The sequence below is a fragment of the Carlito syrichta genome, unplaced genomic scaffold (assembly GCF_000164805.1).
Source record: "Carlito syrichta isolate Samal-C Ts95f unplaced genomic scaffold, Tarsius_syrichta-2.0.1 Scaffold308266, whole genome shotgun sequence".
Classification (NCBI taxonomy): domain Eukaryota; kingdom Metazoa; phylum Chordata; class Mammalia; order Primates; family Tarsiidae; genus Carlito; species Carlito syrichta.
The window spans coordinates 125144-140754 of NW_007252362.1; the positions used below are offsets into that span (position 1 = coordinate 125144).

A 15611-nucleotide genomic window follows, 5' to 3' on the forward strand; every position below is an offset into this window, starting at 1 on the left:
GCCATCTGGACCAGGGCTTTTTTTTGTAGGTAGTTTTCTTATTACGTAGTCGATTTCCTTGATTGTTAGCAGTCTATTTAGGGTCTCAATTTCTTCTTGTTCCAACCTAGGTAGGTTGTGTGATGTCAGAAAGTCCTCCATTTCCTTAAGGTTTTCAAGTTTGTTTCCACACAAGTGTACGTAGTAGTCTCTAATAATCTTCTGTATTTCTTCAGAGTCAGATGTGACTTCATCTTTTGTATTTTTGATTGTATTTATTTGGGCTTTTTCTCTCTTTTTCTTGGTCAGTCTAGCTAGGGGACCATCTATCTTGTTTATCCTTTCATAGAACCAGCTTTTTGTTTCATTGATTTTTTTTTTTGTATGATCTTTTTGTCTTCTATGTCCTGGATTTGGGCTTTTATTTTGGTGATCTGGATTCTTCTGCTGAAATTAGGGTTTTGGTAGTCTTGCTTTTCCAGCTTCCTTAGGTGGCTTGTTAGGCTATTAATTTGTGCTCCTTCCATTTTCTTCATGTGCGTTTGTAGGGATATAAATTCCCCTCTTACTATGGCTTTCATAGCTTCCCAGAGATTTTGGTCAGATGTTTCTTCATTTTCATTTGTTTCCAAGTACCTTTTAATCTCTGTTTTGATTTCATCATTGACCCAGCAGTTGTTTAACATCATGCTGTTTAGTGTCCATGTCTTTGTGGGTTTTAGGGGGACCTTGTTGGTGTTGATGTTTATTTTTATTCCACTGTGGTCCCAGAAGGTACATGGTAAAATTTTGGTTCTTTTAAATTTGCTTATACCTAATTTATGGCCAAGTATTTGGTCGATCTTAGAGTATGCCCCATGCGGTGAAGAGTAGAATGTATATTCTGTGGTCTTTGGATGGAGTGCTCTGTAGGTATCAATTAAGTCCATTTGGTCAAGAGTCACATTGAGGTTTTGGATCTCATTGCTGATTTTTTGTCTTGATGATCTGTCTAGGGTTGTGAGTGGGGTGTTGAAGTCTCCAGCTATGATGGGGTTGGAGTTGAAATCTTTTTTTAGTTTACCTAGAAGTTGCTTTATGAAAGTTGGCCCTCCTATGTTGGGTGCATATATGTTTAAGATGGATATTTCTTGTTGATGGATTGAGCCTTTTATCATTATGTAGTGGCCTTCTGTATCTTTTTTGATTTTTGATAGCTTGAAGGGTATTTTGTCTGAAATTAAGATCACTACTCCTCCTTTCTTTTATATTCCGTTCACCTGAAAGTTTGTTTCCCATCCTCTTACTTTGAGTCTTTGAGTGTCCTTTCTAGTGAGGTGAGTCTCTTGAAGGCAATAGATTGTTGCCTGGTGATATTTTATCCATTTTGCCATTCTATGTCTTTTCAGTGGTGCATTTAGTCCATTCACATTTAGGCTAATAATTGAAATGCAAGAGTTGATCCCTGTCATAAGGTTCTTACAGAATTGTTGTTCCTGTTTGTTTGTTGTCTTTCTTTTGGTTTTGGAGTTGGTTCATGTTTGTTTTTAATCTTTTGCCTGTACTCTTGTGAGGATGTTGTTGTTCATTTTTCCTTCTGTGTTCAGTATTTTCTTAAGTGTTTCTTGTAGAGGTGGTCTGGTGGCAGCCTAGGTTCTTAGGGATTGGATATCTGGAAAAGATTTCAATTCTCCCTCACTAATGAAGCTTAGTTTGGCTGGGTAAGTTATTCTTGGTTGAAATTGTTTATCTTTTAGAACTTTGAAGATAGGGCTCCAGGCTCTCCTAGCCTGAAGGGTTTCTGTGGATAAATCTGCTGCTATTCTAACTGATCTTCCTGATGGGTAGTCTGGCCTTTTTCTCCTGCTGCCTTTAGGATTTTTTCTTTTATAGCTACTTTGTTTAGGCAAATTATTATGTGTCTGGTAGTTGGTCTTCTCATTTCTTGTCTTGCAGGGGTTCTCTGAATTTCTTGTGCTTGAATTTTTGCATCACTGATGAGATGAGGGAAGTTTTCTTGAATGATTTCATGAAATGTTTGTTCCAGTGTGACCTCTGACTCTCTCTCTGCTTCAGGAAGGCCAATTACTCTTAGACTGGGTCTCTTGAAGTAATTATTCATCTCCTGAAGGTTGTTCTGACTTTTTAAGCTTCTTTTCTATGTTTTTGACAGTTTGGGTTAGTTCTGTATTTTGGTCTTCAAGTTCTGAGATTCTTTCTTCTGCTTGGCTAATTCTGCTTTTCATGCTAATTAGTTTGTTATTTATTTCCATCACAGTATTCTTTACTGCTGTTATTTCTGTCATCAGCTCCTTCCTATTTTCCTCTTGTCTCTCCTCAGTTTTTTTAATTCTCTCTATTAATGCCTTGATGTTTGGGTTTGTTGCTTGTGACCAGTCATTCTGGGGCTCTTCATTGTTTGTGTTCCGATGTTTGTTTTCTCAGTGTCTAACCTCCCAGGGGTTTGTGTGAGTCCTGTGTTCTTCTTTTGGTTTTTCTTCATTTGTGCAGATTTTCCCTCCCTACTTTTCCCGTCCTTCCACTTCCCCATCTTCTTTAATTCTGTTATTCAGGGGTGGAGGTGTTTCTTTTACTTCTGTTTGTTCAATCTCCTATTCTTCCTAATATATTTCCTCTTGCTCTGTTCAGTTCTGGAGTTGGACTGTGGGTTGAGGGCAGTCCTTTTTGTAGTTTTGGGATTTAATTAAGGGGGGAACTGTGATTCAAAATCTCTCTGCAGATCCTGGTGTTCGCCAACAGCTGTATGGATAGTCTGAAACCCACTTCCCACTGCCTTGGAGTCTGTCCATGCAGTGGGGTTGTAGGTTTACTCCCTAAAAGCAAAATGAGGTTAACAGAGGGGAGAGAGTGGAACAGGCAGTGGGGGGGGGGGGGGGTGGAGAGAGAGAGGAGTGAGAGGGAAAACAGTTGAGTGTACCAACTGGTAAGTGAAAAGAAACACAAAGACTGAAACAGATATAAAGAAAAACAATAACCATGACTGAAAACTAACCAACAACCATATAAAAATGTAAAACATACAATGATGCTAATGTACACACTGATCAACCTCCTTATTGGTGTGCTATTCCTTTATACAAAGATGGGATTTACAGTGAGATAAGAAAAAAGCAAAAGGGGGGGAAGAAAAGAAAAAAAGAGCGGGGGGGAAGGGATAGATTAAAGTCAGTAGACTAACAGAACCAGCCAAGCACACAATGAGATTTTTCCTTTAAGTCCAATGTCCTTTCAGCTCTGGTTTCTAGCTGTCTTTGCAGACTGGTAGAATTGTTCGCAGTTAGGGTCAGTTGCCCTTGGTCTGCTGTGAAGAACAGTTCAGATATGGGCCCCCTGCCCAGTCTATCACTGAGATCTGGCTTTTTCCATTTTTCAAGCGGGATGAGACTCTGCCATTCCCGTTTTGATGTTATTACCTTGGTTTCCCAGCAGGAGGTGCTATCCCGCGGCTACAGTCCAGAGGGGAGGGAGCCTGCTATGGATCCGCAACCTGCCGCAGCAACTTCATGGGGGGAGTTCCACAGGGCTTTCTCTGAGCTAGGGGCGTGGCAGCGGCGGGGATCTCAGAAGATCCTGCTTGCAGGGCTTCACGGTCTGAAGTCGTGGGTTGCTTCAGGCATGAGCTGGGAATGACTGCAGCAGCGGTATCCGCGACTGCAGGAACAGCCCAGTCCTGCTGCGGCAACTGCAGTAGCAGCCCGGTTTGTCGCAATATCTGAGTAGCGACGGCGGGTGACAGTGGCGGCTGAGCTCCCTGTGAAGAGCAGGCTGCGGAAGATGGGGACTGCAGCCCCTGGGAGAGAGTTAGGGTCTTTATGGGTGTTCTCTTTCACAGAGGGTCTCACAGACCCTGCTGGCCCGTCGCCATCTTGCCAGAAGTCCCCGTTAATGTGTTTTTTTAACCTTTGCTTTTCTGTTCTGTTTAATCTTTTTTTCTGTTATTGAGTTTTATAAAAGCAAAACTATTAACATTGATAAAGGAAAGAGTAACCAATAGCAACATAATTAAAAAGAAATGTTTTAGACTTGAGTAAGAAAAAATTTGAAAAATATGATATAACAAACCAACCATGCTGCCCATCGAAAGAGGACTGGATTTTTAAAAATGTGGTGCATATGCATGATGGAATATTACATAGCCATAAAGAAGGATAGTATTATGAACTTCACAGCAACTTGGATTGACTTAGAGTCTATAATACTGATTGATCTATCACAGAAACAAAGAACTGAGTATCACATATTCTCACTCATAAGTGGACCTTGAACAATTATCTTAATACTATAAGAAAATGATTGTCAGTAGTGGGAAATTGCCGGCGGGGGGTGGGGGGGTTGTGTTGAGATTGGTAGTAATGGGATTGTGCTGGGGGAGGGGGCACACCTCATCTAGGGTAACTGCATATTGAACATTTGTATACTTAACCCTGAATTGTACCCCATATCTTTAAAATTAAAAAAGAAAATTAAGAGTCAATACATATTTTTAAAAAAGAACTCAGTGCATAAATAAGTAAACTCAATTTTCACATAGTGAGCTTTCAGAAACAAAGTTAAAATCTCTTCTTGAAAAGAAAATAAATACTAAGCTTTATCATTCATGAATACATTAAGTATCAATGAATACAATTAGGAATTTTCATTTTGGCTTAAGATAAATGCAGATGGACCTATGATCACTTTTTTAGATAAAGATCAAAAAAGTCATATTTAGATGCTACATAGCAACTGTATGATAGGATTTTATGTCACCTTCGGAGGGCACATGTTCAAGGCAATAGGGAAATTCACCACTGTTCTTTCCTTGATCTTTTCCAGAAAGGAGCTTACAGATTTCTTACGAAAATTAAAGGATGCACATGGAAAGTCCTTATCTGGACTGACATTTGATGAAATTGTTTGTAAGATTTCCCAATTTATTGACCCCAAGAGATCTCAGGTAAAAAACAAAACATCAAAATACTATATCTCTCTGCCCTTATCTCTAATAGTTAGCTATTTTAATTATCTCTATAACATGTTCAAAAATTCAGTAACTTCTAACCATATTAAATCATCTTTTAACAGTAAATAATTGAACAACTTCAATTTGACAAATTATACAGGAAGTCTTTTAAAAATACCTATCCCTTGATCACTCTAAAATAAAATGAACCCTCTTGAAATTTACTCTAGGTTACTTTGAATGATTCTAAAGGTGAACATTTTTGCTAATTTTCTGGAAGGATTTATTTTAATTAAAGAAAGATATAGAGTTATTTTTGTCTTTATCTAGCTCTGAGTAAATACGTATTGCCAACATTTTGTTAACTATATCTCACTATTTTGTTTATTATTTTGAAGTTTCTTGCTATACCCAATTCTGTGTTAGTCTATCAGTTCTTACTGTTTTAGAATAATTCTTTAAAAATAAGCATTATGTTTTTATTTTCAGACTCAAGGAAAATCAGCGCCGAATGGTAATTGTGTTTCACCTAGCCATTCTCCAACGCAGCCTAATCCTGCCCAGCCTGAAAAAACAACCTGGAAACCCAACAGTGCACAGGATCCTGCCACATGGGAAGGAGCCAATAATTTGGTGAGACTGAAATGGTTGATTCTGGACACATTAAGATTCAGAAGGAAAAAATGAGCCAAATTTGACATTATATTTATTTTTTTTAGGAGGAGGAAGAGGAAGAGGAACCATGTGTGATCTGTCATGAGAATCTGTCTCCAGAAAACCTTTCAGTTTTGCCTTGTGCCCACAAATTCCACTCTCAGGTAAACCCTTTAAACTTGTCCTATAATATTTTACCATTAATCAACTGAGTGAAAGTCATACAACCTTCTTAAAAGTATATACATGCATCACCATGCTTTGTCATGTGATGTGTTCCACTGGGTATAACTCTGAGCATTAGGATACCACACAGACATTTACATTTTTCCCATATATAGCAATGGATTGCACTATGCTTTTCAGATTGTCATACACCTTGCAGGAGAAGGGGACAATGTTGAGATTTCAATGGTGCACAGTAGGCAGTCCCCTTGTATAGAACTGGGAAAAATGTTTATTGAAATGGTAGTTTAGTGGCAGAACTAGCAACAGTGCTTCTTCCTTTTGACATGCTATAAATACCACATAGTGTCCTTTGTCCACAATTAACGATGGCCCCTTACCATTAAAAAGCCAAAGACTGATCGTAGCAGTCTGTTCAGGTTCCTGTACTTGCTTTTAAAGATGGTCTTGAGTTTTGATGTTAGAAAAATGTGAGGCTGGCATATCTTGTTAATTCTTGGCATTTATATAGATTAACTCCTGGTGTTACCACCATGCTGTTGCTATTGATATATAATTTCTGATCCAAGTTCTCTGTTATAGAAATGTAATTTGACATAGGAAAAGATAATCTTACACAAGAAAGACTTTTCAGGGATGTGAACAATAGCTAGCTCGATCAAGCCATGTTTGTAAAATATCATTTTAAAGATATATGTGATATCTGGTGCAAAAATTATATTTTGCTTCTGATCTGATAGGAAGAGATATACACAAAATGCCTAAACCAAAAAGGTCTCCAGGAAAAATACTTAATCACTGACTTTCCCATTTTAAGTTTTTAAGGTCCTGACAATTTAGAAAATACTTGTTTAACAAAACTTATTTCATTTTTTGCCATTGCTTATTGAATAGAAAGCACATAACTCATTAACCTTATTTTTTAGGATTAAAGTTAGTGGGCCTCATATATAGTGCTTATTCTTAGTTATCACTCTTCTGATCTGGCTCTCCATTATTCATACAAGTAAAAATGACTTGTTTTTGGAGAATCAGTATTTAAACAATTGACTTAACAGATAGCTCATAGTAGAAAATTATAGCCATTGTCACCAAAGAAAACAATATTCATCACCTAGAGATTTTAACTTCAGAACACCATAAGTGCTTGATACAAGGTATTGGTGACTTTTGCATGTTTTTTATGACTTCTGCATTATAAATGAGAACAACATATAATAAACCAAAGAGATAATATAGCTTGTTTTTCCAATTTCCTTGTCAGAAAAAACTGCTAGCCATCTTGAAAGTCGGGGTTGAGGGAAGAATTTTAATAGGCTAAACTGGCTAAAAGTATTGTGAGTTACTAGCTATATCACTCAGCAACCCACAAAGAAGGTGTCATGGTTGCAGCATTTGGCTTGACAGTTCACAGGATAAGGCTTTAAAGAGTCACCAGAAGACATGCTGATTGGTAACCCTTGTGTATAGAGTGATAGCTACCTCTGTTAGGCTAAATCTGAGAGACTGAAATGGTTTTTGTTGTTGTTGTTTCTTAGTGCATTAGACCATGGTTGATGCAACAGGGGACATGCCCAACCTGCAGACTCCACGTTTTGCTACCAGAAGAATTCCCTGGTCACCCCAGCCAGCAGTTGCCCAAGATCTGATACAAGGGGGTGACTATTAAAGGAAGCTCAGTTTTCAGACTCCAGAGCTTATATCTGCCTCTTACTATGAGCTGGTTGTATAAGTGGTGTGATGCTGTATTCGCTTCAGTATAGTGCTAAAAAAACTGGCTAATGTCATCAAAGTGACAGCCAAAGTGGTCAGGACAAATCATCAGGACTTGTGAACTGCGCTGAAGATCAGTTTTAAAAAGATGCAATTTTAATAGTTACATTATATGTGTTCTTATCTTAGTACTTTTTTCTTCTAATGTAAACGTAACTGTTAGTATATTTCTTAGGATATCTTTTTTCATTCTTATTCCACATGTTTTACTCTTCCTTAAGTATTCTACAGTTTAATTTCATGAAATAAATTTAAGAGGAAAAGAGGAATAGTAAAGAAGTAGGAAACACCATAGATCTTAAGTGTCCTTCTAACTTTTAAACTACCTATAAAAAGTATAATTGAATTATTTAAATTTTATTTCTATTTTCCCCATTCTTTTCTGTCCTCTCACATATGTGCCCATGAAGAGATTATGAGCTACTTGAAGGTAGAGCCCATACAGTGGTATGTTAGAGCTGGCTTTTAATAGTTCATGAGAGATGATCATTAATGTGAGGAATTTTGTAGGTCAGTTGTCAAATTGTTGGTAGCTTGAAATCTGCCATAGTGAGAGTATTTACACCACCGAAATAGGTAAATACTGTAAGTAAAGACTTGTCTTTTACTCAATAGTTGTCTGTTAAATATTTACCAGCCAGCACACCATCAAACCTTGAGTGATCCTTCTTTGTTTTCCCAGTATCTTACACAGTAGTTGCAGAATAAATATTCTCAGAATCAGAAATCAGGAAGTAGTAAGAAAGGGGGTTAGTATGCACATTAAGTCACTTGCTCAGTTGAATAATTGAGATCTTATGTTCATTTGTAAAGGTGTTCTTTGGACCTTGATCATTTGCTTTTTTGAGGGTTATTTCTTATGCTTTAAAAGTCAGTGATATCATTTTCTTGTGCTGGGGAAAGGAAGAAACTATTTTTATGTAGTTGCTTCTTGTGACAAAGTTGATACTCACTGGGCTAAATTGTATATCTAAAGCTTGTCACTGAAAGCTTTTTTTCTTAGAGGTCAAAAGCCTATTTTGAAAATAGTACTGTGTAAATGCTGTAAGTGTTGTACATGTCTCTAGCTTCAAAATTAAAAGTATCAGAGTTACCTTGTGAAGCAAGCATTTCTTGGTTCATGTTCATAGTCTCAAGTTCATTAATGTGTGGAAAATATTAAGTGTCTCCTGACTCAGCAACCATTTTATCTCTATATTTCAGTTTAAGTATTTTGAAGTTACTTTAAATCTCTATTTAAAAGTTCTGTTTCAGTAATTGTATGCTAAATGTTTTCATCTATATTGAGAATAGGCTGGAAAATGTAAGGGAAAATATCCAAAAAGATGGCAGTCATCTAGACACATAAAATGCCAAGAATATCTCAGAATTGCAGAATTTAGAATTTATAGAGCCTTTAATCACCAATCTTGCCTAGCACCTCAACCACATAGCAAATTATCTTATAAAACAAATGTTTATTAGTTCATGTTTATAACTGCAAATACACTTTCATGTGGAAAAGAATGAATGTTTCTTAATTACACAACTATTTTATCTGTGTATTTCAATGTAAATGTATTCTGAAAGTATACTTTAATGTATGTATACTTTAAATCTCTACTTCAGATGTCTAATTCTGTTTAATTCTGTTTAAACTTTTTCTTCTGTTTTGAGAATAGATAGAAAAATGGGAAGGAAAATATCCAAGGTGTCAGTCATCTAGACTTGTCAAATGCCTAAGCTGTCTTGGAATCATAGAAAGCCAGAACTCATCGGGTCCATAGTAATCATCTAATCTATACTCTCACTTTACACTTTACAAAACAGATGTTTTGCCCAAAGTCATGTGGCTGGATAATAGCTAGGCCAGTCCTGGTACTTGAAGGTCCTCATGCTCCATTACATGCTTTCTCCACAAACTTGTACTGTAAGCTGGTACAGGTGTGGACCTGCCGTGCTTATCTCCAAGGATGGGGCCAGAGGACTTAGCACAATAGCTGATAAGAATGTAATAGGACAGTGCTCCTGAAAGGCATGTCCAGTTCTGCAGGTGCTGAAGGTAATGAGATCATTTTTTTTCTTTTTGACGTATTATGTAACAATAAGGATAATTGGATAATTTTAGGGGTCATTCTACCACAAACAGTGGTCACCTATCTTCTGTGGCTACAGAGGGATGATTCAGAACATTCCACCTTACTGAGAAGTCCAGTGAAGACCAGAAAGCTCTTAAAGTGGCAGTATTTACATCAAAACCAATCTGTTGGTATCCAGTAATATCACTGCAGTTGCTATTTGCTGTTAGAGGGTATGTCTTACAAAGTTTTCCTTCATATTTATTTTCCATGTTCATAACATTTTATACCCTTTCTAGGACACCTTCAAATATGTCTGTATGACTTGATCCATGAGTAACTCTGAAGTGAGTCTTATTATTCTTATTTTACAGATGATGAGCCTGAGAAAATATGTCTAAGGTCATAGCTACAAAGTGGCATTCTGGGATTTGAATGAAGATCTTCTGTCCCTTAGTTGATGTTCTCTTCACAGCTGCATCCTCATTTTGGATTGACTTTGTGCACACACCAAAAAATAGTATTTTTAAAAAATAATATTCTTTCAATTAAGAAAATTAAACACATGCTAAACACACTGATTGATTTGGTGTTGTTTATATAAAAAATATATAATAGCGGTCAGACATGGTGAGAGAAATTTTCCCTCCTATGGTTTGCTTGGGATGGTTCAAGTTAATGCCTATTGTCTTGACATGTGAGGGAGGGACCTCAAATAAACAATTTATTTATAAAAAATTGTATATTCTTATATGTTTCAACTTCAGTCACCTTCAAAGTACTCTCTATTTGATGTAGTACACCTGTTGAGACGATTTTTCCACTGCTTAAAACAGTTGTGAACTCATCAATTCTGGTGACTTTTAGTGCTTCTGCCATTTTTTTGTTTCACCTCTTCTGCATCAGCAAAACGTTTCCCTTTGAGGACTTATTTCATCCAGGGAAACAAAGTTGCTCAGGGCGAGATTGGGTGAATGGCGGAGTAGGGCATAGGGGTCATTCCATTTATGTTCAAAAACTGCTGAACACTCTGCTTGATGCAGGCATGTGGTGCATTTTGGAAGAACCAGTCACCTGTTTGCCACAACTCTGGACGTTTCTTCTGCAAACTGTGACTCACCCTTCTCAAAACTTTCAGATAAAAACTTTGGTTGACCTGGGGGTGGGGGGAATGTCTGTGCTACAAGGGGCCCGTACCCCAAAAAAAAGATAATTCTGGCTTTTTGGGAGTCCCCCTCACAATTATTGGTAGTTTCTTCTTTGCTCTCAGTAGTGTCACACTTTGGATGATAAGTTTTATTTTTTGATTAGTTCAGAGAAGGTAGACTTATAGTTTACCAGATTCGAGTTTAAGAAGAATTCTCTGCATTTATAAAATGTTCATAGAATACCCCATCTATGAGCCTCTCAGTAAGAATTCTAGGATTATAGTAGTTTGGGACTATTCTGGTTTATAGCCAGATTAAAACAAATAATTTATTGTAAAGATACATGGTTTCTGATTTTCTTAAGTAGGTAGTTTTTGGTAACTTGTGTAGATTTAAAGATACTACCTAACAGAGCCTAATGGGCTCTTATTCTTTTTTTTTTTTTTTTTTGAGTTGGAGTCTCACTCTGTCGTCCAGACTGGAGTGCAGTGGCTGCTCCCGGCCACCACAGCCTCAACCTGCTGGGCTCCGGCGATCCTTCTGCCAGCCTTCCAAGTGCTGGAACTACAGGTGCACACTACCACGCCCAGCTAATTTTTTGATTTATTGTAGAGATGAGGGCTCTTATTCTTAAGTGTAGATCCTGGACAATCATCACAATACATACATGATGTATTACTTATAAAAATGCATATTCCAAGAAGACTTCTGGGAATCTGCCTTTGGAGCAAGTGCCACAGGTGTTCTGATTTTGAAAGCCACTGATACAATAGAAAGTGGCTTTTTCAGTCAAATCTAATTTTTTTGGTGGGGGAACAGGGTTTTTCTATGTTGCCAAGGATGGTCTTGAATTGCTGATCTCAAGCAATCCTTCCACCTGGGCCTCCCAAAGTGCTGGGAATATAGGCATGAGCTGCCACACCCAGCCTAGATTTGGATTTTTTAATTCTGTAGCTGGCATATTGTGTGATCAAGAACAAATTACTTTTCTCAACTACCTCCTTTTCTGGAAAACAGAGAAAAGACTACTTGCCTGACATTTATTGTTGTTTTAAATGAACATATGTAAGTCTTCTTCCCAAAGTAGCAAACTTTCCATTAGTCATTCAACCTGTTTAAATTTTCTTTTTCATCACAAAATCCTTAAATGTTATTTATCTTCATCTACCCTATCTAAGATGAAGGGAGGAAAACATAACCATTAGTCCTACATCCAGTTTGACATGGCCCCAGAATTCTGAGCAATATGTTTATTACATAAGAATCTCACACTCCCATAACATTTGATTGATCCATTTGAACTACATGAATTTTAATAATCCTGAATACTGCCTAGCAAGACCGCACAACTGACAGTGATCTAGGATATGTAGGAAAGATGTCATCTCCATTTGGGAGACAAGGTTATTGAAGAAGTGATTTGCCCAAAGTCATAACTAGTAGTAGGGCCATGATTCTAATCTAGAGTCCTGATGTCGAAATCAGCATACTTTCTCCATAACACCATTTTGCCTTTTTTTAAAAACCAAAAACTGACTACTTGAAAATCACCAAATTCTTTCTTTGGGAAGAAACAGAAGCAAAATAAGATTAGAATAGTCATATCACAAGTAGACAATATTCTAGCTCAGAATAAAGCCAAATTTGCAGTAGGTTGATGGCATTTGATTAATACTTTAAAAAGATAGATGCTTCGCCTTGTAAATTTCAAATATGTTGGTGTTTGTTTCCAGATTGTATCATTTTATTTTTATATTATTATTATTATTATAACTTTTAAATATTTTATTTTAAAATTGTGGGGTACAATTCAGGGTTAGGTATACAAATATTCATATTGCGCAGGTACCCTTGTTGATGAGGTGTATCCCCCCTTCCCTAGACAGATTCCTACTACTGCCAATCCCACCCCCACCCCCACCCCCACCCCTGCAGTTTCCTGTTACTGTCAATCCTTTTCTTACAGTATTACAATAGTTGTTCAGGGTCCACTTATGAGTGAGAACATGTGATACTCAGTTATTTGTTTCTGTGAAAGATCACTCAGTATTATAGACTCTAAGCCCATCAAGTTGCTGTGAAGTTCATAATGTCCTTCCTCATGGCTGCATAGTATTCCATTGTGTATATGTATCATATTTTTTTATCCAGTCCTCTTTTGATGAGCAGCACAGTTGGTTCCCTGTTCTTGCTATTGTGAACAATGCTGCAATAAACATACATGTGCAGGTATCTTTTTTATAGCGTGATTTGAGTTCTTCCATGTATATTCCCAGTAGGGGGATTGTGGGATCATATGGAAGGTCGATTTTTAGAAGTTTTGGGACTCGCCACACTGTTTTCCACAGAGGCTGTACTAGTTTACACTCCCACCAACAGTGTAGAAGTGTTCCCTTTTCACCACATCCTCTCCAGCATCTGTTATTTTTTGAGTTATTGATGATAACAGCCATTCAGACTGGAGTTAGATGGTATCTCATTGTAGTTTTAATTTGCATTTCTTTGATGACTAGTGAGGCTGAACATTTTTTCATGTATCTGTTGGCTGCTCGTACATCTTTTGTGAACTATTTATATCCTTGCCTGCTTTGTAATGGGGCTGGGTTTTTTTGTTTTTTGTTTTTTGTTTTTCCAGCACTTTTGAGTTCCTTGTAGAGCCTAGATGTTTTAGGCCTTTGTCAGACATACAGTTGGCAAATATTTTTTCCCAGTCTGTGGGCTGGCTCCCCACTCTCTCAATTGTTTCTTTGACTTTGCAGAAGCTTGTCAGTTTGATGAGGTCCCACTTGTCTATCTTATCTCTTATGGCATGGGCACTTGGAGTTTTGATCAGGAATTAGTTGCCAGTTCCAATATCCATAAGGGTGTCTCCTGCATTTTCTAAGGTTCTAATTGTTTGAGGTTTTATATTTAGGTCTCTGATCAATTTGTGATCTTTGTGTATGGAGATAGGTAGGGGTCCTGTTTCAGTCTTCTGCATGTGATCATCCAGCCATGAAATTTTATTACCATTAGGATTTCAATATCACAATAATACCCCTGCAGAGTGAATAATCTCTCTTGTCAGTGTGCTATCTCAGCTCAGAGAAAGTAGCAATGGTATAGAAAACTAGTGCCATGGACCTTTGACTTCTCCCTTGAAACTCTGTTATGTGACAACGGGAAGAACTAATTAAAGCAATAGTTACAAAGTTTTGCCTTATTTTAATTCAAGGAAGACTTAAAATCTAAGAGCCTGTAACAAAAGCTATTCCTCAGCAACTAAAGGTGAAGTACTACAGTTTTAATTTCAGCTAAGAAAAGTAGATTGTTGCAATAAATTGTGAATGTATTTGCAACATCATCATATCATTATAAAATAAATCTAAACAGAAGTTCAAAACCAACTTTTATTATTAGATATGTTTAAAATGCCAGAACCTCTTTCTACCCTCTGCCCAACTCTACCTTTGGTCAAGAGCTAATATGTTCATTGATGTCTTGACAACAGCACAGATCATTACATCAGACTACTGTAACTATGTTCATCAATAGTATGAGATACTTGTTACATGAAAGTACTACTTTTGATTTTGAATATACCAAGAAACATAGCCCCTCACCTGAAGGAGCTAGGTCTGAGTGGTAAAGTGAGCATCTCAACTTCCAAAAGACAACTAGTGTTATAATGTAACATATATTCAATGTCAAATGAATTGCAGAGACAAGTGCTATTATATGAGTTTGATCATTTCAAGCTGGGCAATCAGAACTTCTCATGGAAAATGGAAATGGATCTTGCTTGTTCTCAATCATGCCAAGATCCTACTGTTGGTGTTTTCCAACTGGAGCGTTCTCTCCTTAGAATTAACGTTTCATACTCTCTCCTCATTCAGTTCTCTACTCAAAGGTGATCTCAGATTAGCTTTTCTTAGCTAGCATAATGAATATAATCCCCTTCACCACAGATAGCATTGTCCCCTTCTTATCTAAAATTCAATGATGTTTATTGTGTTCCTCACAATAGAAGATTCATGAAGACAAGAACCTTGAATGTCTTATTAACCATTGTCTATCCACTGCCTAAACATTGCTGGCACTTAGTATGTTAAGTGCAAATATTTGTGGAATAAGTAGGCCTCATGAATCAAGTGAAACTTACGTAAGAGGACAGAATAGCCATTCTAGGCAAGGACAATGACTTGAACAACAATTGTTCCCTAGAGAGTTCTTTCCTTCTTTCTTTTTTAAGTTGGAGTTTCTCTCTGTTGCCTAGACTGGAGTGCAGTGGCACACTCAATGGCCACTCCACCGTCGATCTGCTGGGCTCCCACAATCCTTCCATCTCAGCCTTCCAAGTAGCCGGCACTACAGGCGCATGCTAACACACCTGGCTAATTTTTTTTTTTTTTAATTATAGAGATGAGATCTCACCAAGTTGCCTGGGCTGGTCTTGAACCCCCAGGCTCAGGCAGTTCTCTCGCCTCGGCCTCCCAAAGTGCTGGGATTACAGGCTGAGACACCAAGCGCCCGGCCGAGAGTTCTTTCTAATCATGTTCTATGGCTAACTTTTTACTCTACGTGGAAACTTCAGTAACGAAAGACTAAAAATTATTAGAAATGATGAACATGAAACCATATAGTTTTTTGGGAAAAAAACTATAAAACTAGAGAATGTTTTAAAAACCAGCTGGTTGTAAGCATTAGAAAGTAATTAAGAGTTATGACTTTAGGGCCAAGTTACCAGAGAGAATGCTAGTACATTGAAATAAACTCTATACTTAAGACTGCTTTTTCTTCTCAATACATTTGCATATTCAAGGCTCAGGGCACAGTTACTGAAAAGAAAGCAACTACATATTGCTAGAGAAACTATTGGATTAGGGAGGGTTT

At 37.4% G+C, this 15611-nt stretch overlaps 1 protein-coding gene across 2 annotated transcripts in view; it reads left to right on the forward strand.

The window, feature by feature from the left end:
- Window positions 1–10166, forward strand: part of DZIP3 (DAZ interacting zinc finger protein 3) — a 96943-nt gene extending 86777 nt beyond the window's left edge. For both annotated transcript variants that reach the window (XM_008065385.2, XM_021716198.1), the window contains exons 29-32: window positions 4795–4915; window positions 5411–5554; window positions 5641–5739; window positions 7300–10166. In XM_008065385.2, the coding sequence (XP_008063576.1) occupies window positions 4795–4915; window positions 5411–5554; window positions 5641–5739; window positions 7300–7410 (475 nt within the window). In that variant the 3' untranslated portion in view covers window positions 7411–10166. The remainder of the gene's footprint in view (window positions 1–4794; window positions 4916–5410; window positions 5555–5640; window positions 5740–7299) is intronic.
- Window positions 10167–15611: the final 5445 nt, after the last annotated feature.